This window comes from Carassius carassius, chromosome 40 (genome assembly GCF_963082965.1).
Source record: "Carassius carassius chromosome 40, fCarCar2.1, whole genome shotgun sequence".
NCBI lineage: Eukaryota > Metazoa > Chordata > Actinopteri > Cypriniformes > Cyprinidae > Carassius > Carassius carassius.
Window position 1 is genome coordinate 20,622,229 of NC_081794.1, and position 25,368 is coordinate 20,647,596.

At 37.6% G+C, this 25,368-nt stretch overlaps 1 protein-coding gene and 1 long non-coding RNA gene across 34 annotated transcripts in view; one reads left to right on the forward strand and one right to left on the reverse strand.

Annotated features, from left to right (window-relative positions):
• tcf7l2 (transcription factor 7 like 2) overlaps positions 1 to 9,993 on the reverse strand; it is an 86,791-nt gene extending 76,798 nt beyond the window's left edge. For 7 of the 33 annotated variants that reach the window (XM_059532527.1, XM_059532524.1, XM_059532519.1 and 4 more), the window contains exons 1-3: positions 9,157 to 9,992; positions 8,957 to 9,023; positions 8,679 to 8,803 (exon numbers count right to left, since the gene is read on the reverse strand). In XM_059532527.1, coding sequence (XP_059388510.1) covers positions 8,679 to 8,803; positions 8,957 to 9,023; positions 9,157 to 9,345 — 381 coding nt within the window. In that variant the 5' untranslated portion in view covers positions 9,346 to 9,992. Of the gene's footprint in view, positions 1 to 8,678; positions 8,804 to 8,956; positions 9,024 to 9,156 lie in introns of all 33 variants that reach the window. The other 26 variants (XR_009426362.1, XR_009426361.1, XM_059532526.1 and 23 more) reach the window with 13 other exon arrangements.
• Positions 1 to 25,368, forward strand: part of LOC132122355 (uncharacterized) — a 46,527-nt gene that overhangs the window by 19,048 nt on the left and 2,111 nt on the right. The gene's annotated exons all lie outside the window — the stretch shown is intronic.

The window sequence follows — 25,368 nt, forward strand, 5'->3', positions numbered from 1 at the left end:
TGTGTCGAAGGCTGCTGCAGGGGTCATCTGTTCACTCACAAGTGTTTGAACAGTAGTGCATTAGACACTCCAGGGCCCACAGGACAATTGGGCTATGTAAACACTGTGGGACTTCCTTCCCTTAAGATCTGGACTTAGACAACCTACTATACGGACTACTGTTCAAACATTTCCCGTCTTCGCCTCCCACATCACAAGACAGCACACACAGTTAAGGAACATCATCACACACATCATTCAACATGAAGAAACAAACCTGAGAAAAGTCAAGGCCTCCACATCATTGAGTTTTAAGCTTTCATCATTGTTGAGTTTTAAGCTTTCATTGGTTCTCAACACAGTTCTCAAACGCTGGATCATTTTCCCCCTCAGTGACCTGAAATCTTTCACTTCAACGCCCCATGCTATGACAAAGCAGGCAATTTATCTTTATTGATATCTGAAAAATGCAAAGCGCGATGGCTCATAAAGATACAGGTGCTGTAAAGCTGAAGATAAAGTAATACTGCCGGTTCTAAAGGGCATCTAGACGAACGTCACGCCGCCACTGACGCTTGCCTATTCCATACCAGCCTCACATAAACTGATTGCTGGCCAAAGAAAACTGCTCCAGGTCAGGATTAAACTCTCTTTCCTTATAAATCACTCCTACCCATCGCTAAATTTTTCCGTTCGGCAGATAGCCGGTGGAGAGAGATCACTATTCACTATGACTGGCAAGCAGTCATCATCTCTATTTAACTCTGAGGTCTGCTGAATTACATCTCCTCTATGTCAGTGGTCAGATCTTAACACTGTGAAAGGACATCGGTTGCAATCAGAAACCACATCTGCCACCTCTGGCTAACACTGATCAAACTCACGGAGCCCTAGGGGCAGCCAGCCAAAGATACACCTCCATTCAATTACAACCCTCGCTCACAATGCAATTGACAATTCGTTCAGCGAGAGAAGTCAATTCCCTGCATTTTGGAATCGACCGTACTGAGTGTTCACACCATCTTCTAATGAGATGTAGCCAGTGACAGTTGATCCAGGCTAATCCTTAAGGGTGAAGATGTACAAACAAACACACCAACACTTCCTATGGTCTGCGATAAAAACATTTTATGTGCGCGCTGGAGGTGTAGACAATTCCCTCTAATTTGATGTGAGTCTCAGTGCGTGTGACATGCACAATGCTAATCAGCTGAAATATTATACTGTTTGACAGCCATTCAGCAGGAAATGGCCAGTAAAAGAGCATAATGTAAAACTCCAGGAACGCCATCGCACAACCATTATTTAATGCAGGGGATGGTTATCTTCTGATAGTCGGGAAGATCTGTACCACAAACCCCCAAATGTGGTTAATGAAGTTCATCAAGCATGCATCTCTAATAAAGCATGCAAATTTCGGTATTTGTACCTCTAATCTTAATTTAAACCCCGATTAGCGGATTAATTTCTTTCTACCCTGATAGAAAATCTCCTTCACCATTTGTTCAGTTCTGAATGCAGTACCTTTGCTAGAAACAAGCATGCAATAAACTCATTAGTGAACAGACAAGAACACGCGCATCCACACACACACACACACTGGGCCCTGCTCAGAGCTTATCCCTTGGCAATTAAAAGTTTAATTAGAAGATTAAAAATACATGGGCTGAGTTTTATCACCTATTACTTTCTCAATTATGTGCTTTACCCATACAAAATGTCTCCGACATATCTACAGGAATTAATGCAGATTATCGACGTAAACAGGATTTCACCACCTGCAATGAAACATTATAGAATCTCATTTTGCTATCAGAGCTAGGAGACAAACTTGTCGGTGTGACACTAAATTAGCTCACTTTCTTATCAAAGAGAAACATTTCACAAGATGGAATAATAAACACTGAAGCAAAATGTTGACTGGTCAGGCTTCACCTTTTTTTAGAAGCTTCAATAACATGCCTTAATGAAGATAACTTTGTCCTACTTTCGTGTTTAAAAATAGATGCCGATAGGTTTTTTTATTTGTTTCTCTTTTAAAGTTCTGTGCAGAAGTTTCAGTGAAAATGTATGTCAGTGACAGACTTCCTGTGTGAAGACAGTGATGGTTACTCTATCAGGCTTTTTATCAGGGGAGAATATTTACCACAGTCTGATGTCATTGTGTTTTCTGTACTAGAGGTCCATCAGACATATGACAACGCCGATCATTATGCTTTAAAGTCTGATAATGAATGAAGTTCAGTAAAAAGACTTTGTGCCAATGAGCACAAGATGCACACATGCTCTTTCCCTGGAAATTTGTGCACTCCTATCATTAAGCATACAAGTCAGATGGCAGCTAGAGAGAGCATGTGTGTGCACTTTGGCCCAACCCGAGCACGTTCCAATCCAAACAAAAGCGCAGTGCAACCAAATTCAGCCAGCGTCACCCAAGCCTCTATGCTGGAGAACTTCCAGCCGACATTTTGATGACGAGGCGGGAATCAGGAAGCATTAATAACTTAGCCTGATTCATAAAGGTTAAAAGGTGGGGGGTGGGGATGCCACACACATGGCCTGTCCATCAAACATGACTATAAACTTGTCACCTCCTCCTTGTCGCTTTTCAGTCCCTGCTGTGTTTTTTTTCTTTCCTTTATTTTTTTTTAGTAGATAAATGTGAGGCCTGGGGGCTCTATTGTTTGGACATCTAACCAGGAACTGTCGCCACTCTCATTGCCCCCACATTAGCAGCAATTATGCGCCCTATTCAGACTGTCTTTGTGCATCTCCCTCCTCTCCGTCTTCCATCTCCCCCACTATGCCACGACGGGCAAATCGACCCCGCTTTTTCCCGCTTTTCCTAATCCCCCACTCCAGTCCAGCACACTGCACAATATTTATATGATATTTCGAAAATTCCAATTCTATCATATTTTTGCGTGAGCACCTAGCATACATTCAGGAACAAATAAATCATTCATTTTAAATGTAGTAAATTATCTAAATGCACAATTTATTTAATGGACAAAAATATTATATATTTCTATGTTTCCCTTTTACATGTTTTTCAAATTGTTTCATAATTGTGCTTCATAAAATTTTCCTGAAAAGTCTTAATATTGTGCACACAGTGTGACAACATGCCCCTCCATTGTCACAAAATGTGTTTAATGAAAAATCTCTTTTTCCAGCGCAATTTTTTAAAATATTCAATAGCCTTTTAAAGCCAGGATTTTAAGGTATGTGCCAATACAGAAAATTATTATTTTTTAAATAAGCCTGAAAATATTTCAATAAAGCCCTTGCATAGTTACATATATTTATAACACATTAAAATATCTTAAATGCATTTCTAAAATATTTTCTGATCTAACGATCTGATTCTTTATTGAAGACTTTCTGTACTTTACTGTGGATGAAATCTATGCAAATGTGCAAATTTCACAGCTTCGACAAAAACCATTTGTATCGTAACCAAAAAATGCTGGCTTTTTAACACCTGATTATTTATTAATTTATGTGTTTATTAAGATTAAAAATTAAATAAACGGCCAAAACATCTAAATATCATGGCAGGTACTAGCACAAGAACTTTCATAGATTTCCATTTGGAAATTGTATTAAATTCTTGCACATCTTGTTATTAATCAATATTAAAGGTCTTCTTAAACAGTCACTGACTCGAAAGGCTTCAACACTGGCATTCTGACCTGCATCACACACCACGTCAGGAAAATCTACCTGTCATTTAAGAATTCACACGCAGCTATCATACAACTGCACAGGCATGCAGACGGTGAGAGAGAGAGAGAAAGATTGATTTCATTTCCATGTTTCAGGAGCCCCTCAATGTGCAGCAGGACTATATTTAACAGATGACAAAAGTTGCATTCCAGTCGTAGACTACAATCTTTGTGTTGATCTTTGTGTATGGAAATAAATGGTGAAAAGGAGAGAGGTGAGGGGTGGGGTCAACAACACACAGCTGCTAAGCCAATGCTCCACGAGACGCAGAATTTACAACAGCATTTATCTGAGTTCCCCATTTATCATTTACAGGACAGGATTGTGTTTGCAGCTTTAAAAACAAACTATTCGACTATTTCTATTTATTTGCAATACGATTACGAAATTCTTAACAGCCCACATACGAACAAGAAACCTTCATTAACTATTGAACTAGTGCAGAAAATTGTGTATACACAACGCTGCCTTAAAAAACACCAGCGTGACACAGGGAGAAAGAAAGAAACAATCAGGGGAGAAAAAGAAAAGAAAGGAAAAAAACACCAGGTTATTTTCACACACAGTCATAAAGAGCAGCCTGGCCAAAATCATCAACGTAAAAGACAATTGAGCACAGCAAGTAGAAAAAAAGAAGAAGAAAAAAACCATCTCTGTAAATATTTACGGCACAAATCTTTTCCATTCATTTACCAAGCACTAACAAAACCGTACTGTACTCCTTCACGCCCCCCCCCCCCACCCACCCACATCTGCGATTCATTGACTTTACAATTTACCACATGTCGAGATGGGAGAGGTCGGGACTCTATCTGAATCACGACACAAATATGCAAGTGATTTATTGTTTTAAAAACCATGGGCCGATTTAGTGCAACTCCACTCTTCCTGAGCATTACTCCTATTGGCAGACCATGAACAATTACAGTTTGGACTAATTAAGCCCTGAGAATGCGCTGTGCGCCGCTAATGTCTCACAGGCCCCGCTTTCAGTTTAATGGTGCCAAACTTTGCTCCCCAACTTAACTCGCACAAATCCAAAACAGATTGGACTTTTTTTATGGGTGTTTATCAAGCCCCAGCAAACAGAAACCGTTTCGCGTTTTTTTTTTTCGCGTAGGATGGGAGGAGGAGAAAAAAAGACAATTAGGAGAAGGAAAGAGTGGCGGAGGGAGAGAAAAAAGAGAGTCTTGCTTCCGCCATTCTTTCTAAACAAAAGTGATTTGCAAAACAAAAGGATGGCAACCTTCTGAATAAACTGGGAGTATATTTTGTGGAGAGCGGCACAAAACGCGAGCGCGTAGCTCGGTGAACCCCCTGCGGATAGCAATTAGGGGCCATTAACATGTAAAGCCAATTTGATAAGGTGTGAGTCTATCCCTGTAAATCCGCATTAAACTATCTTCTGCACCTCACACGACAGGCTATTCAACACACATGATCCATACGATAAAGCATTGTTATTGATGTCTTAGCCCAAAAAGATTCTGCCACGGTTTATTAAAATACGTACATGTAGGACATAAGGGTTAAATGCATCTTCGGCAAAAAAAAACAATTATTACACAAAATCAATTTTGAAATTTTTAGACTAAATTATACAGTAAATTTAGAATAAAAAAATGGGGGGAAAAATATTCCAGGTCTCCGCCATGCATCTCCTTATCTGTGCTCTAAATAGTGCAGAGTGCATTTGGGTGTTGCAAGTTTGTCTTTTTTTATATTATGTTTCTTTTTTAAACTACGCATAATTATACGTTGAAACCTGAAACCTCTGCCAAAAGTCTGCAGGCCTTAGGAATTATGGGGCCAGGGGTGGCGTCAAATATCTTAACATTCATAAGTCAGAGAGGCAGTAAATAAACCCAGCGGATTTACAGACGTAAAGCCCCTGCCAGAACTCAGCCGGCCAGACCTCTGCTCTACCTCGCTTTCCCCTCTCCACAGACCTGTTGAGGTGCGATTTTAGCCTACAGCCACCCAGTCAACCCAGCACCTTTCCAACCACAACACACAAGTAGAGTGTGTCCGCCACGCAAACTGCTCTCGATGAAAGAGCGGGAAGAGTGGCTATTGTCTGCAGTTTTTATTGAGGAAAAAAAAAGAGAGGATCCAGGCATTGTTGGTAGAACGTCACGGCAAATTGCTAATTGCTACCAAATCATCTTGAAGCTTTTCCGACCTAGGTGGTTGGAATTACAAACTCCCGTTATTACAGCTCTCAGAGTTTAGACAAATTAAACTCGCTCTCTCCCTTCAGTCAAACACACACTAAGGGGAAAGCATTTCATCACTATTGCAAGAGCGGACCTTTAGGGAAATTCAGCTGACACATGGTCTGTGTAAATTAATTTTTCTTCAGTTGTCACATCTCTGATATCAACCTTTAGAAAAGCGTCCACCATTACCTAAATCCTTACAGATTAATAATGCGGCAAGTAGTAAATTTATCCTTAAAAAAAAAAAATACTGGATCAATAAATCCTGTTTCATATATACTAACAAATAAACACATCAATGCAATAAAACTGGAATATATCATCCGCTTGTTTAAAACAATGTAGATTAATACAATTAATGAAAATACAAGTTAAAATACCATTTTTTTAAATGCAAAGAAATGCTAAAAAGCACATCATCTGCAGCTAAAACCAACAAGCCCCATGCATTCGTTATAGGAAGCAACAGCTAATCGATGCTCGGGTGAATTATTTATCTTCTACTTAAGTAATGCGTTTATGAATACAACGGCTTTTAACTTCAAAGCGGTGTGGGTCGGACGCCCAGGCAGCTCATAGGTAGCAGACCTCATGGCAAAGAAGCGGGGTGAAGGGCTACAGTACGATGTCAAAGACTGAGATCTGTAGGCCTGGTTACAGTAAGAGATCAAACAGTATAACATACAACTATAAAGAAATTGACTATATCTATGGGTATAATATTTAGGCTAGAGGGTCAGAACAGACCTGGACTGACTCCCACAAATAGGGGAGGATATCAAACAGTGATCCTACTTCCGTGAGAGATCGCTAAATATATTCTCAGTGGCCAAAAATGAATAAGCCAGCGATTTAGACAGGGCTCCGTCCCAGCAGGGAGAGGAACTAGCAGACTATGAACTCTGGTAACAGCATCTCTGGGATTCTTCACAATCTGCTTTACAGATATGTCAAATATTTCCTTCTAATGCACATCTGCAGTAGCCATACTGATGCTTTCAGAATTTTCTGTCCTTTTTATTTATATGCGAATGTTTCTAATGCACATTTATATCAGTAAAAAAATTATCAGCAAGTGAAGAACAGATTGAGCAAAAAGGCATGTTTTGGGATGCACGCAAGATCCACGACAAACACAAATAGCCAGAGATGTTTCTACAAAAATGTCTCACTGATACTAGAAACAGCAGAATGCCTTTAAAATACCTGAAGTTAAATCCACAATTTCAGAGCAGTACATTTCAAAGGTAGTCATTTACTTAATTTCAAGTTACACCACATGTCATTGTCATAAATTCACGTTTCAGATTAAGCCTAGAGCTGATTATGAAAATCAGAAATGACAGCAAGATCCTACTGCACAATTTTCCTATCATTATTATGTTATATCTGCAGCAATGACATCGAAAAAAAAAAAAAATATATATATATATATATATATCAATTGTGAATAAAAATATGAACCTACCAAATCAACATTGATTATTTCGGGTGACAAAAAAAGTGCTGGACAAATATGCATAACTATGCACAGCTGATATAAACAACATAATCTGTTTTAGCAGTGAAATATTAAGAATATATTCTCATTACATGTTATTCAACATTATGTATGCCTCTAAATAGGAAGTCCATCATGCCATGACAAATTATTAATGTAAGCATAAAACATATTATATTTCATGTGCATTTAAAGCAAATGTTTATTTAATTTCAAAACAATCCTGACACTAATATTTTACTGCATAGTGTGTCAAGGGTGGAATGAGCAATATTATGCTTTCATTCTGGCGATCACAAATTCGTTGACTGCCTTTCACTAATTATCATAAACATTTCCCATGATGCTCTTTGGCAATAACATTTATGTGCATTGCATTCTTTGAATAACACAAGCAGTATTATGTTAAGCTCGGATAAATTAGTCATAAATTAGCTCAGATAAATGAATAACGTGTCATTTTATGCGGCACACTGTAAAAATGTTTTCATCATCATGTCATAACAGCATCTTTGTTTCCATCCATTTAAACTGTCAGAATAATTTCAGTCATTTCTACTCGATTTTCCTCAGCAATAATTAAATAGAAAGTGGCAGAAAAAGCGGAGACTGTAGCCTAACTATAGCAGCACTTTGATTTCATTTTTTTAAATATTAAAACTGCAATTAAACTTAGCATTTACATTTTTAAGGGTTAAATGCTTTAGAATTACAGAAACACTCATTTTTTTACGTGTAAAAATAATAAATATAATAACGATAGTTATAACAATACTATTATTATGAATTCAAACATTCTTGTGCATTGCAGTTTTAGAAATTCCGGAACAGCCGCTACTTTAACGTTAAATTGAACGTCGTTAGTCAGAATCAAACGAGCGAATCCACTAGTTATTCAAGTAACTTACACAAACTATTAAAATAAATAACACTGTAAAAACGCAGGTAACCTGCCAAGTATGCAAACACAGCCGTGGAAAATGAGAAGAAAAAATAACAACGGAGTTAAAAGTTGCAGTGGCCGTGTGTTTGTGAACGTCATGAAAGCACATAATGCGTTCCACTGTACTCGGCGCTCGAGGCAGCGTTCGTTCAGAGCGACAGCGGATCCGCGGGAACGGCGTGCCACTGTATACAGTGAGGAGTGAAGTGTGGCAGAAGTTCACGAGCCGACCAAAGCAATTCCTAAACATGGATGTGGTGCTTTAGCTATGTGCATGTGGCTGCAGAAACACGGTAAAAACACTTACTGTGCGCGCGGTGGGTGAGAGCGATCCGTTCGGGAGGTACGGGCTCGTGAGGTCGGGAATCATTATAAATGGATAGCCCGGGTACGGTGGGCTCTTGAACAGCCCTCCATCTTGCCTTTTCGCAGCTAACATGGCGGGGGGGAAAAGAGGAAAACTTTTAGTTTAAGTTACATACCCAAAAAAAAAAAACTTTGAACGTTTGTGCAGAAGCAAACGGAACCGAGGCACCGTGTTGTTATCCTCTGCATAAAGCTGTTTTAGAGAAAACAAGCACTCACCCTCCTCTAAACTTTCTCTTGTTTTGTCTCTGAAACTTTCAGATCTAGGCGGAGGCCGTCTTTCCGCCTTGAAATGCAACGAAACACAGGGAATGCATTGAATAATCACAGCGAGGAGATAGTTAGCTAGTTAGCAGCTTGTTTAAACAAGAAAAGTGCATGTAAAGTTGTGGACAAGTCGCGGATTATTTGTCACTTACCTCGGAATCCGAAGAGCTGTTTTGATTCGTTTCCGACTCGTTTACGAGAGAAGACTTGACATCTGCTAAATCCCTTTCTGCTGAGGAGTTTTCCGAGATCTTTTCCTCCTGCTCGCCTTCGTCTTTGAAGGAAATCATTTCATCGTTCGCACCCAGATCGTCCCCTCCACCGCCGTTCAGCTGCGGCATTTTTCCCGAGGAGCGCTAATTTTGCGGGGGGCCAAAAACACCCAAAAGTTTTTAAACCCTTGATCTTGGTGTGATCCCCGAATCCCGAGTTTTAAGTTTAGGGACTCGCAGTGGCGTTTGGCTGGGTGAGTGTTCAAAACTCAAAAAGAAGAGGGCAATCTTGGCAGAAACAGAAGCCGGAGACGGAGCTGAGGCGCTCGGATTGAGGGAGTTGAAGTTGGTCGGAGTGGTTTTCAGTTCAAAGGCGGCGCTGATTGACAGATAGAGAGGGATGGAAATAGAGAGAGTCTGGATTCGGGATTATTGACAGGGAGAAACACAAGAAAAAAAACCTAATGAGATTCAAACAGGGAGGGACTTGAAGTGACGTTTTCATAAATAGAGAGGGGAAGGAAAAAAGTACTGGAGGGGGAAAAGGGTTTGAGCGAGAAACACAGAGAGAGAGGGAGAGGAAAAGAGCTTTTGGTGAAGAGCAGGACAGTTAAAGCAAGTCTCCCCTGTTTGCTTTTGTACAGGAATGAATGGCAAAATAGGCGGAAGACACTTGTGCGGTAGTCTGCATGTTTCTGAGCGGCGAAACGGCACACAGCTAGAATCAAATCGGCTTCCTTATTTTCTGCGGTTGTTTTAGGAGATGTCGGTGGGCTGAAATAACCCCACTCGCTCCAAACACGGACTCCAATGACAATACTCTCTGAACTGCCTAAATCAATCCTGTTTTTGAAAGCATCACTTCAAAACGAGTTTACTTAAAAAGGCTTGACTTGCAAGGCATTTATATCATTGGTGATTTAAAATTTGACTGGCATTATCCTACAAAGCCTATATAATCTTATATAGCCTACTGAAATGTTTTTTTGTTTGTTTGTTCGTTTTTTATCACTATATCAACATCTTTGTCGTCAAAAACCGTAACTTGTCACTACAGATTGTAACAATTGTAATTTTGTTTTGTGCATTCAAATTTCTAAGGTAGCCTAATACATAGGATAGTTATGCATACTTTTTTTTCCCTGTAGGATATATAAACACGTATATGCATATATATTTTCCTATATATAGATAAAAAACTAAATCGTTTGTTTTAGGTAAAAATAAGTGATTAAATGATATGAGTATATATATATATATATATATATATATATATATATATATATATATATATGTGTGTGTGTGTGTGTGTGTGTAATCGGTTGGTTCTGAGACGGACAGGCTAACTGAGAATAAACACAAGGGGAAGGGGGTTGAATAACTTTTCTTGCATATCTCCTCTCTACGGAAATGCAAGAATAAACTTTTTGTATTTGTTTGTGGGCATATGCACAAATCATAAAGATTATTAAATTAAATTAAAAACTATGGGCAGTTTCCCAAAATTGTATAAGTTATGAATTATATTCCAAATACATTCCTGTGTGTTTTCCTGTGTATCCCTGTCTAATATCATCAGCCTGCTGACTCATAGTATTTGGTTACTTATTTAATATTTAAACGAGCCATTTCCTTACATCCATTTTAATAGGCGAGGTCACACAGGTATCAGAGAGCTTCATTCATTTCCCTATATACCTGAATTTCACTGGTAGAATTATGCAGCAATGCCATTTGTAAGACCTTGCAGTGTTGCCTTTACACTGAAAAAAAAAACAGTATTGGCATCATTAATATAAATACAGAGCATTCCTATACATTGTATAAATGTTTAAATGTTAAAATTTGTATTCCCAATAATTAAAAAAAATATTCTAATATAAGCAACCATATATTTTACAAAGACAGCAATATAAGAACTGAAAAAAGAAAATAAAAATAATATTTCATACACATAGCACAAAATTATATGATTTGCGATTATAATAATCTCCAAAAACAGTTGCAGAAATGCAGCATGACGTATCTTCACATTCTTTGAAGTTATTTATAAATATAAGATCTATGGGATAGATATGCATCCTTAGTTGTTATAGAGTGAGTCAATATGATTGAACAATAACGACTCAGTATTTAAAATGTGCTGTCAGCAGCTGAAAGATGCCCCATTGCTTTTTGACTTCAGAAGTCTGGAGCCTGCAGATACCAGACCAAAGCAGCTGAGCTCCTAGCTAGCATCTCCCTGGATTGCCTCAGCAGGTTACTGAGAGTTCACTTAGATTGGGTGCGTTTTATCAGCCTTGCTAAGCCAAGCCTTGCTCTATTCATTTCTCTGCTTGATCTAAACCTATGACCAATCCATGTGTTAAACCACGCTTCAGACTGACCTATGCTTTCTGTGCCAATATGTTATCACGCGCAAGTAAACAAAAACGGAAAATAATGCTTATTTCAGATTTGAAAATAAAATAAGAGACAAGCTTTGGTGTCTGCACACTTACCCTGATATCTCCATTCTGCGTTCGGTGTAAAATGTTGCCTGGTATTTGTGTCTGTGCAAACTGCTAATTACCCACAATGCCTGCGTGTTCTTGTGCTGGATGAAATGGCTCTGTTCTTAATTAGCATATTATGGGCTCTGTTAATGGTCTTCCCGGTTGTTTTCAGAGTAACAATATGTGCATTCTAAAAGCTGGGTTAATAGTGAATACAACATGATTTATGCCAGATCCCCTCTAAGCTAGTTGAATAAAACAAAAAAGTTTTTTAGATTTTACAAGTGGAACTTGGCATTTAACCTTTTCGCATTTAGTCAATTGCAAATTTCCCCATTGTTAGAGAGCCTCTGCGTACCATTTTAGCATTTTTTCCCTGTAGGAGCTCAGATGAATGGATTTTATCCTATGAATAATGACGTGGTTAACCATAATTATGCGATTCTAATGGATCTTCATGTTTTGCAGGCAGAGACCAACAATAGGGAAATTATTTTCTTTATAATATTATGCAAAGTTTAATTTTATAATGTATATTTTAAGGGCACATTGAAAAACTTGTGTTACAGTCAGAGAACTGTCAGAACAGAATCATTTGTATGTGAGTAAATGAGTTTTGATGGAATGGAAATGTTAATAGATTAATAAAGTACCAAATGAAGTCTAACCTTACAGTGCATCTTTCTGTTATTTTATAAATCACAGGATTTGTCTCAGAGATGTGTCCTTTAATTGGTTCTGTGAATCCAACTTGGATCGCCACATCAGCATTTAGACCTAGAAAGCTGTTTTTGAGAGTTAAAACACTGTAGTCCCATCCAGAGCACTAACTGCGTCTGAACATGTCTCTCACCCCTGGAGTCTGTCAAATTCTCAGTAGTGGGAAATGTATTTGGGAAAGGAGGAGCACCAAATCTGTTTTCCAAAACAAACAGCAGACTTTTCATACATGGACGTGACAGCCATTTATCAAGGTTTGGAGCAATACAAATATGTAGCCACCTGAAGCGGCGCATCAGAGTGTATGTATCACATCTCTTCAACTTTGCGGTCACAACGAACATCGGAGCCACGGCACACACAGAGGAACCTCTCTGACATCACACCAAACCTACATTACTCAGAGGATGACCCCATGACCCCAGAGTTATCTCTCAAGCACAGCCTCGGCATTAAATGTTCTCTCTTTCAGCAGACCGTCGATTCCTGCCCACAGTTTTCATATAGTCTGTATAAATTAAACTAATGTCAAAAACAAATTGTAGTGAATACAAAAAGCTTAATGTTGTATGATTACATAAAGTCCTTTGAATCTTTGTAATGCTTGTGTTTTAGCTTGCTGTGCTCTGTTATCCAAATATTTACCATTTATGTGTGTTTCTATATAATAGATTAGTTGGATTTTTTGAGTAGATATCAATTTGGATTTAGAAAACCAGACACTGGACTAAAAGATGGGTAAGGCACTCTTAGGTTCTTATTTGGGTTCTATAAAGAACATGTTAGGGTTTTTTAATTCAGCTTCAAATAACTATATGAAGCCAGCAATAGAACTCGATAGAACTAGACTTATATAGAACTCTATAGACTAGCCCTAAGATCGTAATAATTTTTTTTTTCTCTTTTGGCTTTTAGATTAGAAAACAAGTGCTGTTTTAGACCTATATTTTCTGCTGGGGATCTCGTATGGGTGCATTATTTGCTGAACATTTGTTCTAGCAGCAGCCCTCTCAATTTTTTTGGTTCAAGGACGTGCCCGAAAAGCTTCTTCCTGAGAAAGACACAGGAAACAGCAGGCAGTTTCCCAGGCTGAAAGAGCAGGAAAAGTTTTCAACACAGTAGGGGCAATGGCTGACAGCTATCATAGATCATAGTGCATATGTGGGTTTGAACTATAGACTATGGATATTAGTCTCAGAAGGATGTGTTTTACATCATGAACATGCATCCGCTCCATTCTAAACATCAGGCTCAAATGTATACGGCTCTAAATGCATTTAAACAATCCATAATGTAATAGACATGCAGGTTGCTCTTTCATACCTCAGGAGACTTGGTGGAGGTCTCAGTTCAGATTTATTCCACGTCATCTTCTGAAACTTTTAAAATTAGAAACGAATATGGCAATAGTTGCATTCAAGAGTACAGCGATATTAATGTAAAGTAAATGAATGTAGATTTCTCCTGAAATTTGTAAAGATTCATTTTCCTCCGTTGAAATATTTGAAAGCATTCGAATTCAAGTCAAAATCTCAATTTGCACACCATTTAATCCCTCTGCTTTCTACAACAACATGCATATTATGCTTTCCCCACAAGAAAGTCTATAGAAACAGTACTTCATCAAATCTCAAACACGGTTCTCTGCTGAATCCTAGATGAGAATCCACCTGCTAGGATGTGCATACCATGGCTTAATTAAGAAATTAATGCAAGAATTTTGATCTGGCTAACAAGTCCTCCACTGATCAAAGTGCAGAACATCTCTATTGTCTCTATAGTTTTAAAAACTATAGCTGGAGGATTTTTCAAATGGATTTGCACAACGCCATTGTGCAGGTGAATACTAGACTTCATTAATCAAAGTAGTAGTTTGTGTTTTATCTTTTAATATAATATTGCTTAAGTGCATTTGTGTCAGTGTCTGTGAACTTGAACACCAGTAAAGACCCTATTCGTTTTATTTCCTTTTTTTAATTGAGAGGTTTGTTATTTCTGTATGGCATTTCCTACACCTGATGCTTTTTTGTGCTTGTATGTAAATTGAATGTCTCAGAGAATCACATAATGCCAGGAGCATCATGAGTGTGATTCACTTACTACGACGTGTCAACCTGCAATCGTAATGACTATTTTCCTGCATGCAACAACCTTGAGCTCAACTTTTACATAAAATCGACTCATTACACTTCCAGAAAGCGATTCATGACCCAAACAAAGGCAGGTCAGAGGGCAAAGCTGTTGTCTTTTTTATATATATTTGAAAAAACAGAAGGCGGCATATTTATACATACAAACCACTCCTGAATAAAAACTCAGTTGTCAGACAGGAAAAGCGGTGAGGTATGTGTTCGCTTTAAAGCAACATTAGTCGCAAGAGCTTTTGTTCATATTAATGGTCAATGCAAAAACTAATTTTCCAACCGGGTCGCCCGTGCCGTCCTCTCGCTGGGAAATGAATCCCACATCCTATTTTTGTTCATTAACCATCTCCAAAATGCATCATAAGCACGGAGATCACATCACAGTATATTTTATCAATATTAATAAGGATAGGAAAACTCTACTGGTTATTAAGAGACTCCCCAGGCTTTGATTTAGACCATTACTAACGCCTCTGCATCTTTAGATTAAAAAACCGACCTCTTTTATTTAATAACATTAAATCCTGGCATGTATCTTCTAAAAGCTTTAATAAGACAAAGATAAGATTTGCATCCCCATACAAGTGTCTTTTTCAATTGATTATGAAGCCGCCATTGATGTGTGAGAAATTGATGTTTTCCTCTGTTCTTAAGGGGCTCTAATAGAAAGGGCGGGATTTGAGGAGGAGACTTTGCCACTTTGATCTTCAATCAGTAAAAATTCCCACTTCTTCTTTGTCAGACTATATTTGGTAAATAACAGTGACAATCCATGTGCTTTAATAAGATGAAATGACGGGAAAGAAAGGGAAGGGAGGGAGAGAGGGACAGAGAGCATGGAACAGAGAAAGACTGGTTCTCTCGATTGTGTTTTTGTAACATTGGACGGTGTTGGCGAGGCAGCCCACAGGTCACAGCGCAGGTCTGCTGGAGACAATGTGACCGGCTGAATTTACTAACAAACAGATGTAAAACCCATGCGCTCCCATACCGCAGAGCTTCAGGGTTTCAAAATAGAACAAGCTCAAAACAACTCGGACCAAAGTGGCCGTCAAGTCTGAGTGTTAATGGAAAACAAACCAGGTTTGGGGTTTGCTTGTTTGATGTGACTCAAATTTCACATTCCTGTACCAAAACATGTACTGTACTTCTACTAGGATCTAAAAATGATGCTTCTCAATGGATTTGATCATCTAAATAGTTATAACTATGTCATTGTTCATTAGCTCTTGTGTCAATACCAACCTATATGACTTCCTAGGAGCACAAAGGAAGACATTTCTATTAATGGACTAAATGTTTTTTTTTTCCGTAATTTTTAGAGGTATATTTCAAACCTATGCTGAGATATGTCCTCACTGTACTGTACATCAACACTAGCCGCCACGGTTCCCTCGGGTGACTGGAGTCTCTGCCAACCTGTACTTGTAATATATGGGGAGAGGGCACAGTATCCAGCATAACAAAGCCTAGCCATGCTGGGTAAACCTGAGGGGGATTTGACTCACAAATAGAGATGGGAGAAGACAAAGACAAAGGAGAGAGGAGGGGAAAAGTCTAATGGAACACTGCCAGACCAAAATGGCCTCGTCCGCCCATTAAACACAAGTGGGTTTTTGCATTAAGATCAGAAGACGTAAGATGTAATGGAAAGATAGCGATATGACATTATACTTATCGCAGAACAACGTCTCCTCGTGGAGCACATATAAGGAAAACTCTGGCTTAAAAGGAAATTTGATTATATGAGATAAAATCAGTTCACCTAGTGAAATAACAAAAGATAGTAAAATACGGAGTCCGGCCAAACCAGGCGAAATGATGTATAGTTGTGTTAGGCACGCTACAAATGTAACAGCTCTCAATCATGGTGATGATACTCACCACATGAGCTTTCCCACAGTTCCCATGAGCACTGTGTCATCACGACTCCAAATACTGCAGCAATGAGAACAGTGTGGGATTCACAGATTCACGCAAACGGTATGAAATGATCACTTCAAGATGGGGAGACAAAGAAAGAAAGTTAGAGACAAATAAGCTCTGTTCCAAAACATAGTACGCTGCCTTACTGACTCCATAAGCAGCATCCAAACTGAAACGGAACACCAAATGTGACTAATTTGGAATGCATTATACAGAAATAAACTTTGAGCGTCATATAATAGTGCTGCTAATATTGAGAGCACAAGGCACTCAAACGATTTCAATACAGGTCTCTGCAAGCCAAGTTTTCAATGTTGCAAAACAATATTATTTTTTTTGAGTGCTTTTAAACTTTCTATTAATCAAAGAATCCTTATATAAAATATTATCACAGTTGTAACACAAATATTAAGCAGCACAATTGTTTTCAACATTGACAATAATGAGAAATGTTGTATGAGCACCAAATTATAGCATATTAGTATGATTTATGAAAGATCATGTGACACTAAAAATTGGAGTAATGGCTGCTGAAAATGTAGCTTTACCATCGCAGAGATAAATTACATTTAATAAACATTTGTAATAATGTCACAATTGTACCGTTTTTACTGTATTTTTGATTGTATGCTCATTTCATTTACTTATAACACAATACAAATAAAACTAGGACACACAAAATTGTGTTTAAAAAGTCAAATAGTTTTAAATTAAAATGACTTTTTACTTAATGTTTTTTGTGGTAAGACATAAATTCACAATTAAACTCCAACACATAGAATTAAACATTCAATTTTGAAGTGGAATTGCAGTGCATTCTAGGATTGTATTTGTTAAAGATGAATGTGATTAGACGAGCTATCTCAGATGGCATCATAATTAACGCCTACCATTTGAAACAAGATATGTGCCTATGTTGCCTCTTTAGGTAGAACAATAGGTTTTGGGACAGAGCTATAGACTTCATCACATAGGAAATAAAACCAAATGAATGGCTAGACTGATAGCGTCAAAAGCGGAGAAAGAAAAGGGTGGAAACATGAGCTCTGGCCAGGTAGATGGAGAGAGAGGGGCGCAGCGGGCAGCAGCAGGGGCTGGGGGCTGGCTCCAGGCATTGAGGGGGCATGCAGGGATTTACTCGCAGATCAACAATAGCACACTCAATAAACCCCCCTGGACGGGGGAAACTGATCCAGATCGACGCATGTGAGCCCGAATTTACAAATGTTTACATCCTTTAAGGAAAAGAGGAGAAGCTGTCGATCCTGCTCGATATTTTCAATGAGCTCCAGATATAAACAAAATGTGGACAGGCTTTCTATGGCCTGCTTCCTTTCCCCATCATTCTCCCTCTACACCCTTCTTTTCCTATTTAAAAGACCCTGGAAGGAAAGTATTCTGTTTGGCACATGAGCCGATATTGAGATGCGCTCACTCAATACATAGCGGCCTGTCTCAGGCTCTTAAACACACTGACAATGAAGTGGTAGTTATTTTTACAGACTGACTGACTGAAAAAGAGAATCCACTTGTCGGTTTGGTCCAATGGAAATATCAATATATACAGAGGTGGGTAGAGTACCCAAAAACTGTACTCAAGTAAAAGTAAAAGTATTTCTAGAAATATTTACTCAAGTAAAAGTAAAAGTACTAGTCTTGAATAGTTACTTGAGTAAGAGTAAAAGAGTATCGGATAAAAAATCTACTCAAGTAGTTAGTTACTAGTTACTTTGGGTCATATATACTGAGCCTATTTTTATTTAGATATATAGATAAAATGTATGTAATGTATGTGTGCATGTATAAACGTATATATTTCATCACCCTTTACTCCAATTTATGTAATTTATTATAAAACCCTGTCTGTTTACTTAAGTAACAGATATAGGTGTCATGCCATAACATATTTTTAATACGACTGACTTTATATTAAATGTGAATTTAACATTGAAAGTTAATGTGATATAAATATTGCTACTAATCTTTCATTGTTCAGAAAGAGAGCAAATAACATTTACATTATTAAAGATCATTTTCACTGACAGTCTAGATTTCAATCACTCTCAGAAACTCCCATTAAAATCACTGAAACTGTTAACACTGTGAGATCAATATCTTAATTAAAGATTCGTACACACATCTGCACTTTGTTGTTTCTGACGAGAGAATTCGCCAGAAAGAGGTATTCAGTCAGTGAGCGAGTGAAGGAAGCACCGGCATTTTAGCGATGACTCATCTGAACGCCTCTGATTGGCCAATGCTTTAATAAGCTCAAAAGAATCATGTGTGATTGGTTATAATGCGCAGCGCTGTAAAAACGCATCTATCTCTGGCTCAGCGCCAGCAAGCAATCACAGATCTGAATTTAGCAGCTGATAATATGACTCGCTGAACGTACTCGCACCGGTGTTATTGTATTAAAATTAATAAAATCTTAATCGCTATTTTTTGTCTTTTGGAAGCTGCATTCAACTTGACTCCCCTCTGTTATAAGCCACACACGTACAACAAACTAATGTCAGAGGTATCGTGTACTGTAATCGAATGTAGCCCAAGTTATTACCTGTTAAACAGTAGACAGCACACGCGGTGTTCATCTAATAAGGATCTCCATCGCTAGCAAATAGTAGCCTTTGCAGATTTGCTTTCAATTCAGTGCAGTTCCAGCCACGTTTTCAACGCTTTTCTGTCCTTAAACGTTACAACTCTGAGTGAACTGCTTCAGACCCTCAGCGCGTGCGGCAGGGAACTGAACGACTCATTCAAACTGATTCATGAACCAATTCACTCGTTTGCCAATTGATTTGATCAAGCCTTTGAACAGAATTGACTCAAAAGAATGAATCATTCGCGAATGGGCATCGCTCATTGCCCAGAGAAAAGTAGACGGCGCGTTTGGAATAAACTGAAGCAGTTATAACATTTATTGCATTAAGATAAAGTAACGAGAGGGGCGTCGCCCATAGTAACGAAGTAAAAGTACAGATTTTCCCCAAAAAATTTACTCAAGTTAGAGTATAAAGTACCCATTTTTAAATATACTCCGAAAAGTATTAGTTACCCCAAATAATTCCTCAAGTAAATGTAACGAAGTAAATGTAACTCGTTACTACCCACCTCTGAACATATAACCACAGTTTCCAAAGTACTGTAGTTATTGTTAGCCATTTCTATTATTTTTTTAGAAATAATATTTGATCTGCGTGTACTTTAAAACAGTAATATTTTGTACAACTTAAAATAATTTTATTTAGCTGGTTAGTTTTCAATAGTAATATATCTAAACATTCAATTTATTTCTGTAGTGGCAAAGCTGAATTTTCATCTCGACTCCAGCCTTCAGTGTCAGATGATCCTTTAGAAATCATCCTAATATGTTGATTAGGTGCTCAATTCTTCCTCTTAATACTAATAATGTCTTATTATTATTTCTACCAATGTTGAAAATGGTTGTGCTGCTTAAAACCTTTCTTCAGCATTCTCTAATGAATAGAAATTTCAAAAGAAAAGCATTTATTTGAAATAGAAATCTTTTGTAACATTAGAAATGTCTTCACGGTTACTTTTAAACAATTCCACGTGCTGGAGTATTAATTTCATAAAAATAAAAAAATAAATCCTAACCTTAACCCCAAAAGTTTGTACAGTATATTCATATTGACACAGAATTTGGGAGCCAGTCATCATCATGCATTGTTGTATGGAAAAAAATATCATTCAGAATTTTAATAATAAATGTGTTCCACGGGAGAAACAAGTCATAGAAGTCACACAAAACAAAGTCATTCCTGTAAAGCAATTGATTTACAAATGCTCTAGAGTCTCATTCACATCTGCAGCACAAACTGTGCTGGATGAGCAAAGTGTTAAAGTGTAATGCTCCTTCCCATCGATGAACATTCATCAACAAATGATTTAGTCTGAATGGGATTAGTTGTATAGTGTTGTTAGTGAAAAGATGATAATTTAACATTATATTTCATCTTTAATTTGTCCCAGAAAGACCGTTTTGGCAGAGGCAATAGAGCGTGTGCTTGTGTTCTAACCCTCCATGTCTTTTTCACCTCTAGAGTGTGAGCAGGAGACAGACAGCTTTCAGAAGACTGAGGTGAAGACAAGAGGCTCATGTACTGGTTACTGGCTCAGTGAAGCCAAAGCCAAGCCAGCAGCCTGTGCTTTACACTAACGCAACCCAAAAAAAGCACATAAAAGAGTCTCTCTCTGCCCCAACTCTATACCACATCTTCAAAAAACCTTGGCTTTAGAAAAAACAACTGCAGTCTCCTCCAAAAAACACCTCAGACCATATAAGTGGCTGACCATCTCCATGCTCGGACTCCTAAATGAGGAGCCGTCCCTCTGAGGACAACTGCTGTGTTCATCTAAAAAAGGCCATAAGGGAACACATGCAGAGATCTATTGTACTTTATATCCAAAATATACACACCTCTAGTGTAATCCTCAACTGTTTTGCTTCAGTACAAAGATGACAAACTATGGAGGCCCTAAAAATGAGATGGGAGTGAAAAATTTCATTTAAATTATTTTGCAAGTGAATACAAAGTCTCTCAGTTGGAAACGCAAAGTTTCTTAGAGGAACATAATATTTTTGCAAGAAAATGCAACTGTTTTGTGTATGAACACAAATTTTCTCTGGGAAACGGCAATACTTTTGTGAGAGAACGCAATGTTTCTTGGAGAAACGCAATAGTTTTTTAGAGAAAAAGCAAATGTTTAGAGTGTGAACGGCAATACTTTTGTGAGAGAACACAATAGCAAACACAATACGTTTTGCAAGATAACGCAAGAGTTTTGCTAAACAATGCAAAAATTCTTGGGGAATGCAATACTTTTGTGGCAACGCAAAGTTTCTCAGGGGAACACAACACCTTTGCAAAAAATTTTTAAAGGTGAGCGAACACAAAAGCACTGAAATATATTTTTTTCTCTCCATAGTCACCAAAGATGGGATCAATGGGGTGGTGTTGGCGCAGTGGATAAATCACATGCCTTTGGTGTGAGAGACCTGGGTTTGAATCCACTGTGAGACACCAATGTGTCCCTGACCAAGACACTTAACCCCTAGTTGCTCCAGAGGTGTGCGACCTCTGACATATATAGCAATTGTAAGTCGTTTTGAATAAATGCGTCAGCTAAATGAATAAATGTAAAGAGAGTTCCAAAATTGTCTTTAAACTCAAACCTATCTATATTATTTACAAATCAAATATTGTTGTAGAAAAACAAACAGGAGGTCCATTTCAAAGATAATTTTGACTTTTTATGAAGGTGTTAAACAGCCTCAGTCATTATGTGGTTGGGTAATTCCAGATGGACTAGCGTTCATTATCAGGCTGGGGTAACTACTGCCGACAACTGTGAAACCTGTGTCAAAAAGTCTGTTTTCTGACCAGCCTTCATTTGCATGTTTGAATAATACATAGTGCTTATAAGCATATTAAATGGAGCAGATATGCACATCATTTGAAGGAAGAGATCAGACCTTCCCAGTTAATTATGAAGATGTCAAATGTCAGGCAGTGAACCTCTGCCCCTGGGGTCGCCCCGTTTAGTTTAGCGATTATATGCACAAACTACAGATAAAGTGTCATCATACAGGTTATTAGAGCTGAGAAAGACTCCCTCTGACTCTCATTACCATTCAAAGCCAAAGAAACACAAGAAACGAGTGGAACGCTCTCACTTACTTCACTTTTCTGCAATGTTAAGCTGAAACATACTCTGCGCAGGTACGTGAACACAAGCGCACATGTTGCCGCAAGGGGAGCCATAGCGGGATTTGGCATAATAGTCTCAAATACTGATATGGTGGAGCAACAGTTTAATGCTATTGCAAAGTCAGTGTGTTTATACTATAGCAATTCATCCGAATAATGACATATCTGGTATAATGGATATGAATGTAATTGATTACTTTATAGCCCCATTGAGTACTGAAGTTTGTTACTGCCTAGACATCACACCCACGGACCACACACATTGTGTTCGCTGAACATCTTCATATGGAAAGTATGGGAGCCCGTTTCCCCCACTAAAAAAAAAAAAGAAAAAAAAAAAAGGTAATTGTGACTTTTTAATCTTACAATTCTGACTTTTTTTCTCACAACTGCAATTTATATCTTGCATTTCTGACTTTTTTCCCCTCAGAATTGTAAGACATAAACCTGCATTTGTGAGAAATGAAGTCAAACTTATGTGATTTAAATTCACAATTTTGAGTTATTAAGTCAGAATTGTGAGATATAAACTTGCAATTCTGAGAACATATCAGTCTTTTTTCTCAATTATTGCAAAATTATTGCAAGTTAATATCAGGCAATTCTGAGAAAAAAAGGTCAGAATTGTGAGATAAAAAGCTGAAATTACCTTTTTAAATTTTTTATTCAGTGGCGAAAACAGGCTTCCATAGGAAAGTGGAACCACTTTTGCAAAGGCAAAAGTCTAAATCTGATTGGGTGACAGGATGTCCAATGATCTTTAATGGTCTAAAAGCTTTGTTTACAAGTGAAGTTCAGGACTTAATAAAAAAATAAAAATACATTCAAGAGTGTTGTTTGAGGCACTTAGTTGCATTTAAAAGAGATGTATTCATGTTTACCAAAAAGATACAGGAAAAGTACTATTTTACATTTTATGTTATTCACATACTTGCCTTGTAATCTTGTCTCGCAATCTTATTGTTTTGTAAAACAATGATTTTTTAATAATAATTGTATAATATTTTTTTTATTTTTAAATATTTTCTTACTTTATAAGAAGATTACACCAAAAGAGCATTATGATTAAAGCAGGGTGATTTTATTATGAGAAAAAAACATTTGCACAAAAAAATTGCACCACAATACGCTTAAAATACATTCTTTTGCAATGCTGCATGCTTTTTTCATGTTGTTTTTCTTCATTGTTGATACATTTAAATTAAAATTCAATTGATGTAGTCATAAATGAAACATATATACATATACATACATACATACATATATATATATATATATATATATATATATATATATATATATATATATATATATATATATATATATATATATATATATATATATATATATATATATATATATATATATGGCTAAAACAAACAAACTTTTTATAAATGATCACTCATTTTTACTTTAGCCTACTGCAGTATTTATATGAGCCCCAATTCTTTGTCTTTATCTTTCCCTCAAATCCACACCAGTCTACAGTGAAGTGTTCATTTAATAGCTCATTAAACGGAGCAAAAACATGTTAGATTTCCACCTTTCAAGTCCAGAGGCGGTTTAACAAGGCAGGTGTTGGTGCGTTTGTATTCAGGTGGTGAATATGTGAGTGTGGCGTAGGCCGGTCTGCTTAAGCCATTACTACGCCATTAAGACCAAAAAGAGCTCCGGAGTCAGTGAGTGGAAAAAAAGAACGGTGAGGGCCTGAGAGAGCCGCCAGTCAAACAGGTGAGCTCACTGTATGTTTCTGTCAGTCACATCTCTCTGAAGTTCATTTATAGAGGGGCAAGATGCCTCACTAGTTCCTAACAGGTAAAAGGTACCATATTATCAGCCCCTCAGAGAGCAGCACAACCTGATGTGTTCTTTCAACTGTACTAAACTGAGTCACAGAAGTGTGGCCTGGGCTGCCCTGATTAAAGAGAGAGAGAGAAGTTGAGAAAAAGGCAGGCAAAATGAAAAATAAAGCACTGACCGACTGATCCATTGGAGATTCAGCACAAAGAGGTTGCGTTGGACCCTTGCTCCTTTGGATGCAGTGTGGACAAAGAGTCAGGGCCTTTCGTCCGCAGTGCGGAGCACACTCAATATTTCATCCTGTCCTGAAGGCCAGAGCTGCTCAAGGCCTCAGTCTCAACCTGGTTTCAAGGAAACTCAAAGCATTTTTATCCAAACTGAAACCCACCCAGAGCGCCCCTCACGCCTTAGACTGGTGCACAAACATAGACTCTAATTCATTGGCTTACATCTCTGCTGAAAATATCGACTAGTTTTGCTAGTCACCACCTAGACCAGTACTACAAACCAGTATAAACCGGACTTGAATTTACACTGGTCTCTAGCCAGTCCTTAAATCTCTGTGGTTGAATCTCAGAAAAAAATCAAATACACACAGGAGCACCATTTACACACCATAAGGAATCATATGCTTCATAGCTGCTTTAGGAAAATATTTACAGAACCACAGTTGATTCCTAAGAGACAACAGAAATCCCATAATGCACTATTTACTGAAACATTATCACAGAAAGTGTGCATGACTTACAGTCAGGTTGAGACAGAATCCTTGTTTTTTGTTTGTCTGCTTGATTTTAGGAGGGAACATCTGTAAACAACGTATGCATTACATTACAAACAATGAAACAAACACAAAAGTGTGGCTTACAGTTCCTGCCTAATTGCTTTATATCAAACTGAAATTATGAATATATATATATATATATATATATATATATATATATATATATATGTATATTACTTTATTTTTATTTTACTCTTAAACCGGCTCCTATAAAAAAAAAGGCTTTAAAGGAATAGTTAACCTCAATTTTTTAAATATTTTAGTTTGCTAATTACAACCCGAATTCTGGAAAAGTTGGGACGTTTTTTAAATTTTAATAAAATGAAAACTAAAGGAATTTCAAATCACATGAGCCAATATTTTATTCACAATAGAACATAGATAACGTAGCAAATGTTTAAACTGAGAAATTTTACACTTTTATCCACTTAATTAGCTCATTTAAAATTTAATGCCTGCTACAGGTTTCAAAAAAGTTGGCACGGGGGCAACAAATGGCTAAAAAAGCAAGCAGTTTTGAAAAGATTCAGCTGGGAGAACATCTA